Here is a 19,033-nt window from a genome sequence, read left to right on the forward strand (position 1 = left end):
CAAGCGCTTGGAGGCAACTGCTGCAGCCCGGTTCCCTTTCACTAGACCCCCCACCACCACTACAGCACCAGATACCGGTTAGCAGACGCTTTGACGGAGCAGGGCAGGCTCAGTCCGGTTACTTATTATACAGACCCTGTATATAAACAAAAGGACCATAATAAGATTTTTTTACTATTTATAATAATTATTATAACAGACATTTAGGTTTTGTGAGGTTATATGTACATCCAAACCAACATTGTTTTAAAAGTGTTTACTTTGAATGTGTCCATTGTGCAAATTTTGGTGTGCAGAACATTTTTTTAGTTTTTATATTTTGTGTGTGTAGTTTTTGTTCAAAAGGTTTTGAAGTGACATTTTTATTGTTCACAATAAAATTTGAAACAATTTGTATATTTTGAAATATTTATAACCATGTTTTTAAAACATATTTACAACCTCACCATATAAAAAAAACAAAAAGAAAAAAAACAAAATTTTATACAATTCATTAATTAGAGAAAAGTGGTAATTGTTTTGAATTATCTTTATTTCCTAAAGCATGTTTTTCTGAAAAGAATGATATGTAACACACGATCTTTGAATGTATATTTGTATCCAAAAAGTGGCTTTTAAGAAGCCATGTATTTTGCTTCAAAACAGCCCAGCACTTTAAAGTGATTTAATTACCACTTGGAGAGTTAATGTCTATTGTCATAGTATTAAAGTTAGTGTTTGTTTGCAGTTGCCTGATAAAACTATCGCTACTCTGGTTAAGTACTATTATTCGTGGAAGAAGACCCGGAGTAGGACCAGTCTGATGGACCGCCAAGCTCGCAAGATGGCAGGGCGAGGTGGAGCCGGTGAAGACGGAGCAGGCAGTGACATGGCTTCCGATATGGGCTCCAACTCTGATTCTGACAACGAGGAGAAGGTATTTAATCTTTCATCTACATGTTTTGATTTTTGTATGTGTAGAATTCATGACAGTTTTCTAGAAATGCTTAACATAATAATAAATTTGTAGATAATACTTTTTACTGTTGAATTCAGTACTCTCCATTTCTCCTATTTGTATATTTGCAGCACATTTGTTGTTTGTCCAAATCTGAATAGCAATATTCTTGGTACCTAATAGAATATTAATGAGTATTCAAATAAAAAATATTCAAATCAATAACTGTTGTTGTAGATTTGTGTACCATTTATCAAATGGTTGATAGTGGAAACAACAATTTATTGAAAGAAACCATGTTTGATTTCTACCACTTTAGTGGTTTATGAAAACTCTTATGTACACAAATGATAGAATTTAGCATGCAAGTCAAAGATTGCAGGTAGTAAAGTTTTTGTAGCCTATGTTTAATTTAACATAACTCTCTGTTTCCCATTTTCATTTAACAGTTATATTCAGCATAAGTACAGGTTGTTGTGGGTTGTTCTTATAGAGATACTTCTGAAAATAATGAGATATATCTGTTCTTTTGTTGTTTAATATCAATCTTTGAATCTTGAGTTGTGCTTTCATTAGTCCTGAAACTATTTTTGTAGTATCTTTTTTATCATTTTTATTTGTTACATTAAAGAGATACAGTCCAATATATTAGAGTAGTCCAATGATCATTGAGAGTTATTTAAACCTCTATATTTTAAGAATACAAAATAATAAATGAAGTAATTACAGGAGTGCAATGGTTATTTGTATCCCATTAGATAGACATTAATACCTTAACTTAAATAGTTTTAACCCTTTGACTGCCAGAGTAATTTTACAGATTCGCGTCCGAAACCCTGAATTTTGGTCGGCACTAAATTACGTATTATATATCAATTATTAAAAATTATATAAAATAAAAATCCTAATATATTTAACTTTTTACAATTTTTATTTTTATAATTAGAAAAAATATGGTAAAATATCTATTACTCTAATAGCTTATGCATTTTGTTGAAGAGTGCCATCTAAACAACCTTTCTTGATAATATTAGTCTAAACAAAACTAAAAACAATTTGTTTACAACACTTTTATTGAAATTATTATTTTTTTCACAAAATATGCTGTAAAAGAAAATCTGTCCTTTGACACCGGTTACATATATATTGTAGTTCTAGTTACTCTTTATATCAGTTTAAACTATTAAATAGTAAGACAAAATTCAAATTAAAGTATAAAAAATTATTTTAATACCCATAGTAACTGAAGAAAATAATTATAATAATAAGCCGATCACATAGGCCCCCGGCAGTTTGGAGTCCATATGCGCGGGCTGATCACATCGGCTCTCAGCGGTTTTGAGTCGATATCGTGGGCCGACCACACCGGCTCTCTGCGGTTTTACGATCGAGCTGCAGAGCCGATCTAATCAGCTCGTGGCGGGTGTAAGGATTAATACAGATTAAAAGCCAGTTCCATAGTAACAAGTAATATTTTTGTGACAGGTGTAGGACATCAGTTGAATGATGTAATAAATATTTGTTTAAATACATTTCTGAGTCAGCTAGAAACAACATTTACTACAATTTTTTACTTGATTTCTCGAACAGGATTATGCGATTTTAGCCATTCTCTATTTTTATATATTGCAAGGATAAAATACTATTTTTCAAGGAATTTATATTCACATATTTTTTAAATCTATCCTCTTCTTCAGATTTGAACAAACTCAATTAAAGGCAATGGGATGCTAAGTAAAAACATGTTCAGAACAAACGGTACTTTTGTATTATCCGGAGGCCCCTATTTTTTGAAGTTTTTCATACCGGAGACCTACACAAACTAAATTATTAGAGAGCAGACTTTAACTGACTTACTGTAAAAATTATATGTCATTATGACGATCAGTTCTTGTTTTCTCCCTTCCAAAAGGAAGCGATATTGGCATTTTCTGCAAAAAGAAAGCCACTCTGTTCGTATCTATTATTTGTTATAGGTTATATGAGTAGGTTTAGATTAGGTTATCATAAATATGTTACTAGTAGTACCGAAGTTAGAGATAACCATTATGAGTGTTCAAGTGATCTGAGTTTGAATTTGGGTACTACCTTGAGGGATGTTTTTTTTTCTTTTGCCAGAAATGCGGGGACGTTCGACGATCTGAGGTTGGGAAAGTACAAGTAGGAAATGCCTCTGGCTATCAGTGCGAGCTTTGGTAGCTCATTCTAAATTATCCCGCACTTCTGCCAAAAAGGAAAACTTTCTCGCCAACATTGTCGACATTGCTCTTTTTAGGGGGCAGAAAACAAATACTGATGGTCATAATGACATGTAATTTTCACATAGTCTGTTCTTTCTAATATTTTAGTTTTTTTCGCTCCTCGGAAAAACTTCCAAAAATGGCCTCTGGATAGTACCTAAGTACCAAACAAACTATGCATGAAAAAATGTTAAGCTTGTATCTGAAGTTTGTAGCTGAGTGAAGAAATCCATTAGTCTTCAAAATAAAAGTGCATTACAAAAAATTTTGTACACCCCAAATTTTATACCAAAGAATGTACATTCACCAGATGTATAATAACACATTCTATAACTTGCAGTACATTATAAAGTAATAAACTGGATGGCGATGGTTGAGAGGGGGAGAGGCAGATACCTTCGGCCCTACATTATTGTTCTTGATCTCAAAGTTTTATTCTGTATTCGAATTTTATCACTGAGGTTTTATAGATTGGTACACTTTGGCCTAACATCTACAAAAGGATGATTTAGTGGTTGATCTGCTAGCTTTATGCATGAAGCATCAATTATTTTACATACAAATTCTCTTCACGGTTTATTATGTTGGTTTCATCCCACTTCATATGAAGATTTTCTAGCCAGCAATGTTGGCAATTGAAGACTTTTCCACTAGCCGTTTTCTTGTATTGTATATGTTTATTAACTCTTAAATTTAGTGGGCATTTGTCTTGCCTATCTATTTCCTATGACAAGAACATTTTATACTGTAAACACAGTTTTTTTAAGTCCTGCTTGTTAATTTTTTCCTTTAGTTTTTATTAAATTTTGCCTAAGAGTATTATGAGTTATAAATGCTGTTCTCATGTTATATTTTCTGCTTATTCTTCTAGTTTTCTTCATTAATGTTGGTACAAAAGTGATAAACATGAAAATATCCAATTTGCATAAGGTCCAATTCAACATTTTTGACTTTTTTTAGTCCATTCTTGTCTGCGCACAAGCTCTTAGCTCTGTCAAACACAAATGCAACATTCCTTCTTACAGATTTTGTCTGGTTAGATTGATAATTTAGATTTTGATCAGCGTTTTCTTCGATATTTAAATGGAATGTCCCTATCCCTTTTTTTTACTTTTGGGACTTCAACCTCCATTTTTAGGCGAATGGAAGGAGAAGTGCTATTTATGTGGGACAGAAATTCATTTAGGAAATATGATGAGAGTGTCATCGACATATCTCCATAAAATCCTTGGTTTGAATTGAATTGAAGACCGAATTGAAAGCTCTTTGCTCAAACTCTTCTATAAAGATGGTGAAAATAGGTAATAGAAAAGATCCCATTCCCCTGAACTTGAACGGTAAATTTCACCCTCTAGTTTTAAATACTACATAATTTAATAGTTACGTTATGTGCAGAATTTACTGGTTCCATGGTTAAAGGGACCGAATGTTTAGTTCTTTTATTTATTACTTGATCTTTTTTTAACCAATTCAATGGTTTTAAGTTTTCATGGAACTGGTAAATTGGTGAACAGACATTTAACGTCAAAGCTAACTAGACTATCGGTTTCAGCCAGTTTTGAAATTTTAGAAAACAAATTGTAAATTCTACTTGTTTGGTCACTACCATGTTCATGTTCTAGATGGAATTTTAATCAAAGAGTGGCTTCTGCCACTGTACTTGTAAATAAGTTTACCCATTCTAGAAAATTATTATCAATTTACAGGATTAACATTTCCAAAGTTTGCAAACACAAGAGTCTGTAGGATAGATAGAGCTATGTTTTCTGTATTATTCATTCATTAAAAAGATTCGTAAGGCTCGGTTACTTTTGATAAAATCATACATCGGTGTGTTTTTAAACGAATTTCTGTCAACTTATCTTGAAATTTATACCATTGCTAAATGTGCTATTAATACCAAAATATTGACCATCTGACAGATATATCCCCTTAACAAAATTAGTCCTCTTAAGTCAAATTGGGTTCAGACTGGAATAAACTACTTATACAGGTTGTAGCATTAAAATCTTTGTACAAGAAGATACACACTATTTCCATTGCTTTCATACAAATCTCAGAGCTTACATAGTTGAGTAGAAGGTTATTGCTGGTCTTCTCCCTTTACTATAGTGTTAGAACTATTTGATAAATCACCCTTCAGTGATGAACTAGCTTATCAAAAAAAACTGTAAATGGTTGTAGAATAAGTACAATGAAAAATTAAATCTTTCTTTATAGATTATTTTATGAAATGACGCAAAAAAATATAGTTGATTTCATAAAATGCCAAAAATAGTAGAAGAACATAAAGAAATAGCCCTAAACTAAAAAATAATAGTACATCATTTCTTATAATTGAGTAACAAATTACTGAAAAATTAATTTTTATTGCTCTTGTACACTTTTAGGTCGATTCAACGTTTTTATATTTTTTGGTCAAAATTTATTTAATCTTCAAAATGTAATTTTTTACTTATTATGTTTCATTTGTCATCTAATTCAACAAACAAAATTTACTCAAATTTTTGGTCTTTGTTATTGTAATTTTTTGATTTTTTTCTTGTGATAAGTTGGGTGCCAGTAAAACATAAATGTAAAATTACTAGTGTAATATTAACCATTAATGATTTATCAGTTTTTAGGTAAAAATAAATACAAATATAATAATAATAGGCAATAAAAAAACATGTTAATGCCAAATTCGATAATAACTTATATGGAAGTAAAATAAGTACCAAGAAAATCTCAGTTGGACAAATATATTCTAATAAGACTAATGTATTTTAAATATGTGCGATTGTAAGAATCATTAATAAATATTAATTTAACATAGAATGGAAATTAAGATAACTAATATAAATATATTATTTTATTGTAAATATTTCAGTACATATATTTTAAATAAAAAAAGTAATAAATAGGAAATGTAAATAATTTTCATTTTAGTTATGAGTATAAATTGTTCTTTCCTCTATGGTGAAAGTGAAATATTATTGTAAGATTGAAAGTATCGCCACAAGAGACATACCTGAGTGTACGAGTAGGTATTTGTATTTTCAGAAGTGGACAATCCACCGTGGCATTCAACGTAAAAGTTGTTCGCCTCCTAGACCCTCTCAGACAACTGAAGAGGCTGCCAAAGATGTAAGCTTAGATCAAACTGTTGATGTCAACACACTATTTGCTTGGACACAATCGTTTTGTCCTGTCACTAATACATTCTTACTCTACCACAGCACCGCATGTTACTTAACCTCCTTGCCTACACAAACACCATGTTTAAACAGTAATGGGACGGTACAAAACTACTCCAACGAAAAGTACACATTAGTACATTATTATAATATAGCCCAAAATAAGTAAATTATAAAATGCAACTTTGCTCAAGATCATGTCCCTTTTCTTGCCCTTACAATTCCTTTATCCGTTTCACTGTTCATGGGACTTCATCACCCTTCTTTTAAATGGTTATGAGGTGGCCTTTATGTATTCAAGGTTGTGTGCTTAGGTTTTCAAAATTTTGAATTAGTTTGTTTCCAGTTGTTTAAAATGCAATTAAAATCATAATTTTCCAAAAACAATTCAATGTTTGTAATAAATAGGTTTATGAGTGCACAAGTAAAGTACCACCAATTTATTCAAGCTCTTTGTAACTACTTGCTTGGAGCCAAGCATTAATTATAATATCAGATTCAAAAGTTCATATTTATATTTATGTTGTGTTAGGAAAACGAAAGAATGTAAAAATAATAATAATGTTTTGAGATAAAATGTTCAAGACTATATAGCATCAATCATGGCTTAGTTAAACATTATGATAAATGAGCCAGGGTCTGTTTTTAATTGTTTAAGATTTGGCCATAATTTCGGTTTTAATCAAATTAAACAATGCTGTACATGGTTGATGTCAAGGAAAATTCTGTCTATATGTCAATAAGTATTATCTGTAATTTTCGTAATGTTGAATCATTAATTGTCATCATGTCAGTCTTTATTTTATTAAGTCTGACTGTAATTTTAATTAGCTCAAGATGGGATGCATGTAAATGAGCTCTCATTGTATATTTAGTTCACACAATGTTATGCAATATTAGTCTGATCAATATTTAATATTATATATTGCTTTCATAACTAAATTTTGGTTCCTCCTTTTTAAGTATCTTTTGATAACACCATTGTAGATAACCATTGGTTATTGTTTGAGAACTAGATGATATATAAATTATGCCCATCTGGGGTGTGCCGGCCACTCAGATACATCAGCTTCGCATTTTATCATACACTTTACACCATTACCAATAATGGAAGTGTAGATAGATACACAAACCGGCACATTTTCCAATCTTACATTTATAGTATAAATTCTAACATATCAGTGCAATAGTTCAACAGTTACAAGTCTGCTGACTATTGCAGTCATCATTTTCAACGTTGGTATGGTTGTAAATGTAATCACTGTTGTATTTATTACAATTTCTACGTTCACCTCATATGACTTCTAAAAAATGTTAGTTTCATTAAATTTTGTTTTGAAACATTTTTTATCACAATTAGCAAGATGTCTAAAATAGCGTATGTTGTACAATTTTTGTCTGGACTAAATCGAAGCAGTAACTATACTACGGACAAGTATTGAATTTGAAGACATGTTAAAATTGCAATTGCAGCTCTAGCTCTCCCCATTGCTACATTGAGCCAGTGTCACGTTTTTTTCAAAGCAGCCTTTGTAATAAATATTCAGATTTTTGAGGATCTGCACCCTCTTAAGATTTAAATTTAAAACTGTAAAAATGTTAAATTTACACAACTGTTAGCTTTTTATTGTGCCAAAGGTAATATGAATTAAAAGTGTTTACATTAATTTCCTACGGTTCCAAAGTGTAATGTCTTGTTATAGTATTTTGAACAAAGTTTCTTCTATTTAATTTAATTAGGCTGGTCTTCCACATTGAAACTTGTATTAAATATTGAAAAACATTTAAAACGACAGATTTCATCTGTTCTGTATTTTATTATTGATTTGTTCTAATTGATCAAGGCATAAATTTAAAACCTTCAATTTTTAAAGATCGCAGTATTTATTTTTATAATTAGATATTATTTTCAGGCAACATAGTAAAAGTAAAAATTAGTATTCTTTATACCAATAAATGGTTTATTCTGTTGCACGACTAGGGTAATGAAATTCAAATAGTTTGCTCTATTTTCTCTTACTCAGTATTTTTGAGTTATGTATTGTTCAAATTAATATCCAGTTATATATAAACTTACCTAAACTGTAAACTTATAACTAAACTTACATAAATTTAACCTTTAATTAGTCTGTTTAACACATGAGTAACCAACTCATCTCTCAAGTACTGCAACTCTATATATTCATAAAATTTTACCATATTATGTTCAAATTAAATTTTTATCAATGTTTAGTTTAAAAACTTTAATAATTAGTCCAGTAGCATAAAGATTATATCGTCATCTCAATTTTACAAACATTACCAATTACAATTGTTAGATGAATTGATATTTATTCTACGATAAATTAGTGTCATACTCATTTTATATTTTATTTTGGGTTACAGTTGAGATTTATTAGTATACCACTACATTTTAATTTGTGTGTTTCTTACATTTTCGATACATTTTATACAGACACTAAAAGCAAGGGCTTTGGGATCATGTGCATTTGTTCAGCTATGCTTTTCTTTCATTATGGAGGCTTAATACATCTATTGCTTTTCAGATTTAACACGTAGTATGAGACTTAACAATGTAGTGAACATTAAACATGATTGTAAAATATGTTTTAACAAATGAATTGTGTCATTAAAAACCAAATATCTGTGTTGCATTGGTTGTATGTACAGTCCTGGGAACCTCTCTGCTAGCATCACCTTTAGTTCTATAGTCTACCCTTCTCTTCACTGAGCCTTGCAATTCAATACTGCTCATGTATAGTTCTCTTCCATATCCGTTGTGGCATTCTCTTTCATATTATTCTTTTGTTGTTTGTATCTTAAGCGATAGCAATAATTTTGTAGTCAGTATTTAGTTATGTTAAATATTGTAAGTTTATACAGATAATGAGATTGCTAGGAAACAATTTTTGTTTTACTTAGGTATGGGTCGATGCCAACAAAATTCAATTCTAATACACATACAAAAATTGTAGTCTCGATTTTCAGTTCTGAGTCTGATGCTGATTCCTAAGTAATTGGAAACCAAGCATTTTATAAAGTGTACCATTATTGTCAATGGATCATATTACTAAATAGTGAATTCAGATCACTAAAAATGTTAATTAATATAAAATGTGACGATCCAACATATTGAATAGTTAAACACATGATATTTTCATAATAAAATATATTTGTTTGGACATTTATTTTGTTAGTGGAATTGTAATGTTACGTTTCTAATAAATAATGGTACAAATAGTTATTGTCACTTTAATTATTGGCCATATGTAAAAGTAAACAGTAATATAGATTTAAGGAAATAATAATGTTTTTGTTTAAATTATACATTAAACTTCCAACTTCAAGAGAAATTTTACATTTATGGATAAACAATATTATTTATTCTATTGTAAGTATTGTGATAACATGACAGTTTTTTTTACCTTTTCTTATCTGTCTTAACTTGGTATCAAACAGCTTAATACTGTACACAAATTAATATTTCTCCTATTCACTGGTGACAAAGAAATTTATGGTTTATGGAATAACACTTATAATTCTGTCTATAACGCATAACTGAAAATATTAACTAATGTAAAGTCCAAAACTATAAAATTTACAAAATACAAAACATAATGTCATTTTAAATTTCTCAAATCTGAATTCTGTGTCATTAATTATTTTTCTAACCCATTTTGTATAATAATTATGTATTGTAGAGTATATTTCATACATACATAGAGTGTTGCTAAATCATATCAATAAATTTGTGTTTCTCATAAAAATATCAGTATAAATAAATTCTATAAGTTAGAGTTTAATTCTGTGTGGTTATGTCTTCTTAAAACCTGTTGTCTCAAGAGGAGAGCCACATAAAAACACAAACAGTGAAATATAGTTTTGGATTTCAAGTTAGCCTCTGGTAAACTAATTCTTAATATTTTTTAATAACCAATTAAGTAAGGTTAATAAAAAATGTGTATATGTATGTTTGTACACAATACAATTTATTTTGAAATATTACATGGGCTATTCAGAACGTAAGGAACGTTTTGGAATTTAAAAAAACCAAGTACCATATAATGTTTTACTATATACGTGTAAAAGAGGGACTAAACTATTACTTTTCTTTATAATCACTATACAAATTCAGGCACTTATCATAGCGGTGGACGAGCTTTGGAATTCCTGTAATCATAGAATTCTGCCGCCTGTGATCTCAACCACTCAGTAACATGTACCTGGAGCTCCTCATCGTTGTCTGAGTGCTGTGTTGCTAGCCAGGTCTTAATTTTCAGGAATAAGTGAAAGTCGAGCATTAGGGGGGATGAGAAAAAACTTTCCAATTGAATGAATTCAAGAGTTTTTGCATACAGTTTGCTGTGTGAGAGCGAGCATTGTCATGCAAAAGTAAAATTTTGCATGACAATTTTCTTTAGCACTTGTTTTGGATAGCTCTCCTAAGGTCTTGCAATGTTTGGCAGTACCGTTTAGAGTTTAATGTTGCACCACGCTCGAGAAAATCAATAAGAAGAACACCTTGCCTATCCAAAAACACTGTTGCTGTGATTTTCCTTGCCGGCAATGTTTGCAGACATTTTCTTGGCTTTTAGGAGAACTTGTGTGACCCTACTCCATGAACTGTAATTTTGTCTCACAATCCGCATGTATCATCCAGGTTTCGTCTCCTGTTATGATTCTATCCAGTAGTGCATCAGCATGACTGTGGTTGGCCTCCAAAATATCAAAGCCCCATTCCATGTTCTTCATGGTGATTTGTAAGCATTTTTGTCACCCATCCTGCATAAAATTTGTGGTAGCCTAGTTTCTGTGAAACAATTTAAAAAAATAAAGTGTTGAAGTGGGAAACATAGAGAAAATTCAGTTATTGTAAAACAGCGTTTTTCACAAATCTTTTCGTCAACATTGGTGACAGATCGTGTCACAATTCTCGGATGTCCACTCTTCTCTTAATCATGAACGTTTGTTCTGCCATTTTTAAACTGAATGCACCACTTTCTGACAGAACTTTCAGTCATTATGTTGTTCCTGTACACTTCACACAGTTCCTGATGAATTTCTACTGGTTTTAAGTTTTTCCCAACAAAAAATGAATCACAGACCGCACTTCACAACTGGTGGGATTTTCATGTGCAGCACCCATTTCAAATTTGAGTATATATAAAAAAAAAAAACTGGCAGCGTGGAGATGTTCCCGTTGTCACGGCTGGATGCTGACTGAGGTGCCGAGTACGAGCACACCAGTATATACGCGATTACAGTACACCTTGCGGTATCAGGTGGAAACGTTTTTTACTTTCTTAATAGCCATTTAATATTATTTATAACTCTAATCACGAAATTTGTGTAGGATTCAAAATTAAGATATAAATTAAAAATGTAAGAAATTATTGATAAAATCCTTAAATTTATGTTATTGATTGTGACTTTTTTAAGAAATACGAATATGTATTCTTAATTTGATTAAAATTTCATGAAATGAATGTGATCTGTTAACAGAAGGAAGGTGGAGAGGGACGTAACCTGTCTTGCAGCAACTGTAGTGTGGCCTGCAGTCATGTCCAGTCAACTCCTAAAGGCTCCATGTGCAACACTTGCTATACTCACTGGAGGTTCGTATACAGTCATAAAATGTTTACTTGACTAACTACCATTGCTTCTGCTTTAAATTATTGTATTTTTAGTGTGACATTAGATATTTAAGGTTGTGAGTAGGAATTAATGAAGAAAACATAATATCTACACAAATTTTTAAAACCTAATCTGAACGAATTTACAACTATACGCCCAAATTAGAATGTTTGTTTATTCGATTAATTTTCAATCTATGGTATTCCCAGCCTATAATCCACCCATAGCAGAAATTATATATTACCTTTATACGTGTTTAAAAATAAATTTTTATGAAATAGTTTTAAAAATTTATATTTATATCACATATTTAATAGACATATAATCCTTTCAACCACATAGAAGTTAACCCATTGTGGATCGTGAAAACGGTGCGCGCGCGGGCCTTAGAGTACGAATTAATCCGTATTACAACGCAGCACCCGCAGTGTTTGCACGCCTACCTGCCTGCTTAGCGCGCTCGCTAATTATACATGTTTTGTTTGTTTATGTTGTTATTTATGTTATATAAACATTATACAGATCATATTAGACAAGTATATTATACTAGAAAAAATGTAAAAATACAGGTACGTAACATTTTTACTTACGTTTTTTGCGTGTTGTAGCTGCTTGATGTAGGACGGATCAAATGTTTTACACAATAAAGAAATGTTCTAATAAAACTGTCACTTCAAGAAACAACTAATCTAATATTTACAAAATATTTACACTGTATTGAGACTGTCTTTTGTCTTAGTAGTGGATTTTGGTGTGATAGTCACGGAAACAATCTTTTTCCTCAATAACAATCCTCAATAACACTATCGATATCACTTTCATCACTTCCACTTTCTAATAATAGTCTATCCAATTCAGATAATCGTAAATTGTCACCCATTTTATTTACGTACACGCACACGAGGCAAAGGAAAATCGAACGCCACGACTGTACGCCTCAGACAAACAATTTGTCGCAAATAATAACGTTATTGACCGATAACGAGGGGAGTATTTGTGGACGAATACCAGAGATAAGATAGGAAGCCAGTCCAGGAAAACAGACTATAAATATCTCCGAGGCTTATAACAGCGATAAGCGTTCAAAACAAATGAGTCATCCGTACCACGTCATCCGCGTGAGGGTCACGTCATTGTGCTTTTGGTCCATGCCTCGCTCCGCGTCACCCTCACATCGTTGATCCGCAATGGGTTAAAGTGCATATTAACTGAAAATAAAAATTTAATGCGCTATGACTTCACCAGAATTTTTTGTACGAATTAGGTATGCGTAAACTTTAAGGTAGTACTTAATAAAACTGTTAATATTGTGTATTCACTAAAATATTTTTGCAAATATAATTATTGGGTTAAAAAACATAAAGTACATACAGTAAGAATAAATAACTATACTTTGTCTGCAGTGCTGTGCCCTCATTGATCCTAACGCTCAGACACGCGCACTCAGCCCTGATAGTAGTGAGGTTACCCTGACCTAAACCCTCTGACAAATGCACTCAGTCCTGATAGTAGTGAGGTTACCCTGACCTAAACCCTCTGACAAATGCACTCAGTCCTGATAGTAGTGAGGTTACCCTGACCTAAACCCTCTGACAAATGCACTCAGTCCTGATAGTAGTGAGGTTACCCTGACCTAAACCCTCTGACAAATGCACTCAGTCCTGATAGTAGTGAGGTTACCCTGACCTAAACCCTCTGACAAATGCACTCAGTCCCGATAGTAGTGAGGTTACCCTGACCTAAACCCTCTGACAAATGCACTCAGTCCTCATATTAGTGAGGTTACCCTGACCTAAACCCTCTGATAAATGCACTCAGTCCTGATAGTAGTGATTATACCCTGACCTCTGACAAATGCACTCAGCCCTGATAGTAGTCCTGATGTTAAAGCAACCTTTTGCTCCCATACCCTATGACACACTAGTTCAGCCTAATTGTTACAGATACAATATAGCTATGAAATAAGTAAAGCTATGTTTTGAACGTTTGAATATATAGGGATATATTAAAATCATAATTCCATTATTCTTAACATATCAGCATTCATGAAAAGTTGTTTTTCAACTAAGTTTCACAATTTTTCATTGCGATATCTTATTTTATAAAGTTATTTCAGATCATTAAAAACTATATAGTTGTTTTTTTGGCCATCGTATCAGTTCTTGATGAGTCAGGGCAGGCAGGTAGTAGGTTGTGATGGCCATCTGTGATAGTAGTAATAGTGGTAAATGGTCTATAATCCTTCAGGACATGTGTTTTCCATAGTGTATTCTGTGAAGATATCCATAAATGAGACATACTTAGTAAATTTCAAAAATTTACCAATTATTACTTATCATAATTTATATTGGAGTGGTATCTAAAATTAAAATTAAATTTTAAACATATTAATGAGTATTTTAATTTGAATTTAACATGTACTATTTTGTTAAGCATATAATGGGCTATCAATGGAGACATAAATGTCATAACATAAATGTAAAAACAACCTAAAGGATATTTGTTAATATAACAATTTCAAAATAGCTTTTATGATAATTGAGTATTTATAAAGGAAATACAGTAGGTATATAGAAATATAAGTTAGGAAATGAATACACACAATATTATATTTCTGCTACCATGATTCGTAAAGACTTGCCATATATTTCTTAAAACAGGAAATGTTATGGTGATCTGATACTTAAAAGTACTCTGTATTATAATTAGTAATAGTTGGTCACAATTCTTCACATGAAAAGTGTTGAAATAATAATTAAATAACAATTTTAGGCGGACTGGAAACTTGCGACCGACAGTGGGTCCCACCAAGCCTCGTGACCGCCAGCTTCTGTTGCGCAACAAACGAAAGCCGCCTCGTGGGATGTATGTGAATCACGATGATCTGGTCGCTATGGCTTCAGGCCCTACTGGTCAGGGAGAACAAATGCTCAAGGCTATGGATCGGGAAATCGTGTCTCTCAAGCGACAAGTAAATAATTGACCTTACTTTTATTTATCTAGTATTATTAATTAATTAATGTTAACTTTACTGAAGGAACTGAAGTCGTAATTGTTATGAATTTATCACAATTATCAGTTTGAATTGTTTTAACTCCATTTTTCTGTAAAATTGGTCTCTCAATAATAAGATTACAATACCGTGTCTTAACACGGTACCATCACAAGTCATGTCTGACACCTGGTTATTCCTTTAGTACACAAGTCAAGTCATGGCCAACATTTTATAGAATAAATACAACTTAACAAGTAATATACAGATAGCATAGTGTACAGACACAACTTCTAGAACTTACATAATAAACATTGCCAATCAAATTCATATTTATGGACAAAATTGTGATGTTGGTCAATTTGTAGAACTCGGCCCTAAATCCTTCCACAAAGGAAATTGCATTTAAATGATTAATTGTGATTCATACATAGCAATAAAGATTTAATTTTTTCAGCTGTAAAGTTCATACAGATATTTATTTTCTTGTCAAATTTGCTTAGATCTGTTCAACTCCTGGATTATAATTGTGTTTTATGTAGTTATTTATGAAAAGGTATATACATATTTACAATCATGTGTTAGTACAAAACTATTTATTATAAGCTTATTGAGTACCATAGTTGATGAATGTGATATTTGAAGTTAATTTGAGTGCTATTGTAAGTGTTACAAATTAAATTTCAGGGTTTAAATATAAGCCATAAGGTAAGACTAAAATTCTTTATGAGCTACTCTGTTTTACTAACCAGTATTTTATCTACATCAATTAGTGCATTTATTTTCAACCAATGGACCTAGTTTAGTTATTGTTTTACGGCTAATTTAATTATCACAAAGTTGGGGTAAATTGTCATATTATTCTTAATATTATTTCTTAATGAAACTGATAATCTCTCACACACACACAAAGCATTGAATTTGGTATGTGGCACTTTGCAATCTCTAATTGACATAATCTACTTCAGCAATGGACTGTTAAACCTTTTACTGCCACATCCAGGTGTAATAAAAGTTGTGATAACATCACGATATTGTTCTGGCATGAAGGACCTAACGATAGCAGTGAAAGTGTTAATATTATAGCCTTAACTCATTGCGGATTGAGGAATTCTTCAGTGGGTACGAATTAATGTTATCGTCAGGCACTCAACATTGTGACATGCATTTATGATCAATAGTGAGCGTTGGTGATTCATTATAGCAACTAAACAAGATAACAGATACATTGCTTATTATTGTGGACAGTACTATAACTCAAGCAATACTCATCAGTACGTGCATCCTTTTAAAACTAAACAAAATATTGAGTTCTATGAGCAACTTCATTTCTTTTCTCAATTTTGGTAGCTTGTTCTATAACTTATCCGAGAAACATTTGAAGGTAAAATACTAGAATGTGATGGCAGCTGAACTCACTGGGTTGAAGCCCCGTTCATTACATGATGAGATGTCTTGTCTAATCCATAATGGGTTAAAGCTATAATTTTTAGTTTATGTTAATTATTCTTTGTATTTAATTACATTTTTTACTCTTGTCAGCTATTCATAACTGATAGATAAAATCAAACAATAAATTTAGTATAATAGTTTATATTTGATGTTCATTCTGTCATTGTAAATAAACATGGGATTTCTAGAGACTAATTTTATAAATAGTTTAGGGTGAATAATTGCAGTTAACTTTTGTGACTAATCTATCTTTTTAAAATATTTTTTTAGGGTTGAGAGATTTTTAATGGTTGACATTGTGAAGTAAATGACGTATTTGTTAATTGCATGAATTTGTAAATGAAGTATAATTTACTAAGAATAATTTATAGTTATAAAAAAGGTATTAGGTTGAAATAATCATAAACTGTAATGCTAAATGTGACAGTTTCCAAACTGTACAGAAGTATTTATGAACTTTTATTTAGCATGCTTATTGTGACTGAAATTGATGATACAGCACAACCTCGTTTATCTGGATTAATTGGGACTAGAAGTGATCCTGATAAAGGAAAATCTGGATAAACCAGGGTTACAATACAGTGTTACTGTTTCATACAAACTTGGTCAGCTTTTTTTTGTTTAACTTTGGTACACTGCTTCCCGACTTTAGTACGGTCATGTAGATGTTTCAAGGCCATTATTTTTACTGACAAGTGTTGGGTTGTTATTAAAAATAAACCATCAGCTTGAGAAATGTCGTGCTGTGGCATCAAAATGAGTTTTAACATATTCTGGTTTCTTTATTATCAGAATCGTGTTTACTTTCCTCTGTTACCATTTCTACAGTAGACTCAATACTGATTGGTTAAAAGCCCCCATGTTCATCTTCCAAATTTAAAATTATTAATCTACTACACACATTGCTAATGTGTCATTTATATTGTATGCATCATGTAAAAACCAGACAAGTGTCAAGGAAAAAACAAATTACATTGGGAATTGAACAAAATTGGTTCTTAGACTTTATAAAACCAGACCAAATAACCCAGAAATCCGGATAAAAGTGGTTTGGATAAACGAGATTGTTCTGTAGTTGCATTGTGTTTTGCTAGTAATGCATGGCTATTGACACTTCATATATTATAATTAATTGTAACAATTAGCATAATTCAGGAATAAATTTACTTTTGTTTGACAGTAGCTTTTAAATATTGTACGGATTATGGAATATCGTAATTGTTTGGTGTTAGTTTTTAGTTTGGAACATATGGGTAACGAAATACTTTGAAATATTAACTGGTTTTGTATTTTGTATTCAATATACAATTCTTCATAAATGGTTTTGACTTTAAGTGATTTGAGAGAAGGTTCTAATATTTTCTACTGTTCTTTTATCTCCTTGAAATATTCCTTTATACTCATTTTCTATAAATATGATTTGTAAGTAGTAAAAATCTTAACAAACAAATCCTGAATTTAAAAACTTTAAAATGGTGAATTATGCATACTACCACAACATAAAATAATACACGTAAGAGCAAAAGTGATGTATTATAATATAGGGTAGGTGGATATCAGTAGGCATCTGATACTAATACGATGTCTACAGATCCCATTGACTAAAAACATATATAAGTAAGCATAATTATGAAATTTTATAATTTGGATTTAACATTGGAAAAAATGTTAATCTTGAAGAAGTATTAATAAAATGAAATCAAGCAATTAATGCGTCAGTTATTTTTAATATACTCAGTGAGTATTTATGTTTTAGAGTCAGCTGACAGACATATTCAGACGATTAACGATATTGTTAGCGGTTCTTTTTAGGTACAAGCCTGTTTGAGAACCTATTTCTAAATTCTTCATTGATTAAAAATTTACAGCTGTAAGTTTGTGTAAATATTAACAATATTACTTGATAAGAGCTTAAATTAATTAGTCATTGATATTGTGGCTTCACAAAGTTTCATTCAAATATTCTTTTTGTAAATCAAAGTAAATGAGTTGACTAGAAATTCTTCTACTTTGTAAAACCAAACCGAATGACCCAAAATAGTGTATTTTAAGAAAATGTAAGTAAAAAATTTCAATATACTTGTATTTTGTCTTTAAAAAAATTGAAGGAAAAAGAAAATAAGAGGTTATTTGGGATTAATTTTATGTGATACATATTTTGTAGTATCACAATGGTAAATAATAAAACATTACATTAAAATAACAAATAATGGAAGCGTAATTTTTACAGTGTAATCAACTAAATATTCACTTAGTATCTTGCTGTCCTTTTTCAGATGAGAGATTGGATTGTTGCCATACATTTTATAGTTGCCTCAATTTTAACAACAAGTTGTATTAATTAATATTTAGTTCCTGTAATATTTTGCAAATTTTAATATTGTACATAATTTAATTTAGTTTTAGAGCTGGAGATTGATACAGTATAAATTATCCACTTTTTACTATTATAAGTTAAATTATACTAATTTTATAATCAAGGTTTGTGCATGTCTTATTTTTATTTACACTTTAAAACTAGTTAAATACAGTTAAAAGTATAATAATGCTTGGCAACTTGAAATAAAAAGGAATTATTTATTTCAAAATGGTCCAGTGTGTC

At 31.0% G+C, this 19,033-nt stretch overlaps 1 protein-coding gene across 2 annotated transcripts in view; it reads left to right on the forward strand.

Annotated features, from left to right (window-relative positions):
* Positions 1-19,033, forward strand: part of LOC124357314 (REST corepressor 3-like) — a 58,323-nt gene that overhangs the window by 16,388 nt on the left and 22,902 nt on the right. The window contains exons 5-8 of one of the 2 annotated variants that reach the window (XM_046808988.1): positions 728-916; positions 6,220-6,303; positions 11,856-11,968; positions 14,760-14,958. In XM_046808988.1, coding sequence (XP_046664944.1) covers positions 728-916; positions 6,220-6,303; positions 11,856-11,968; positions 14,760-14,958 — 585 coding nt within the window. The remainder of the gene's footprint in view (positions 1-727; positions 917-6,219; positions 6,304-11,855; positions 11,969-14,759; positions 14,959-19,033) is intronic. The other variant, XM_046808989.1, reaches the window with a different exon arrangement.

Source organism: Homalodisca vitripennis, chromosome 3, assembly GCF_021130785.1.
Source record: "Homalodisca vitripennis isolate AUS2020 chromosome 3, UT_GWSS_2.1, whole genome shotgun sequence".
NCBI lineage: Eukaryota > Metazoa > Arthropoda > Insecta > Hemiptera > Cicadellidae > Homalodisca > Homalodisca vitripennis.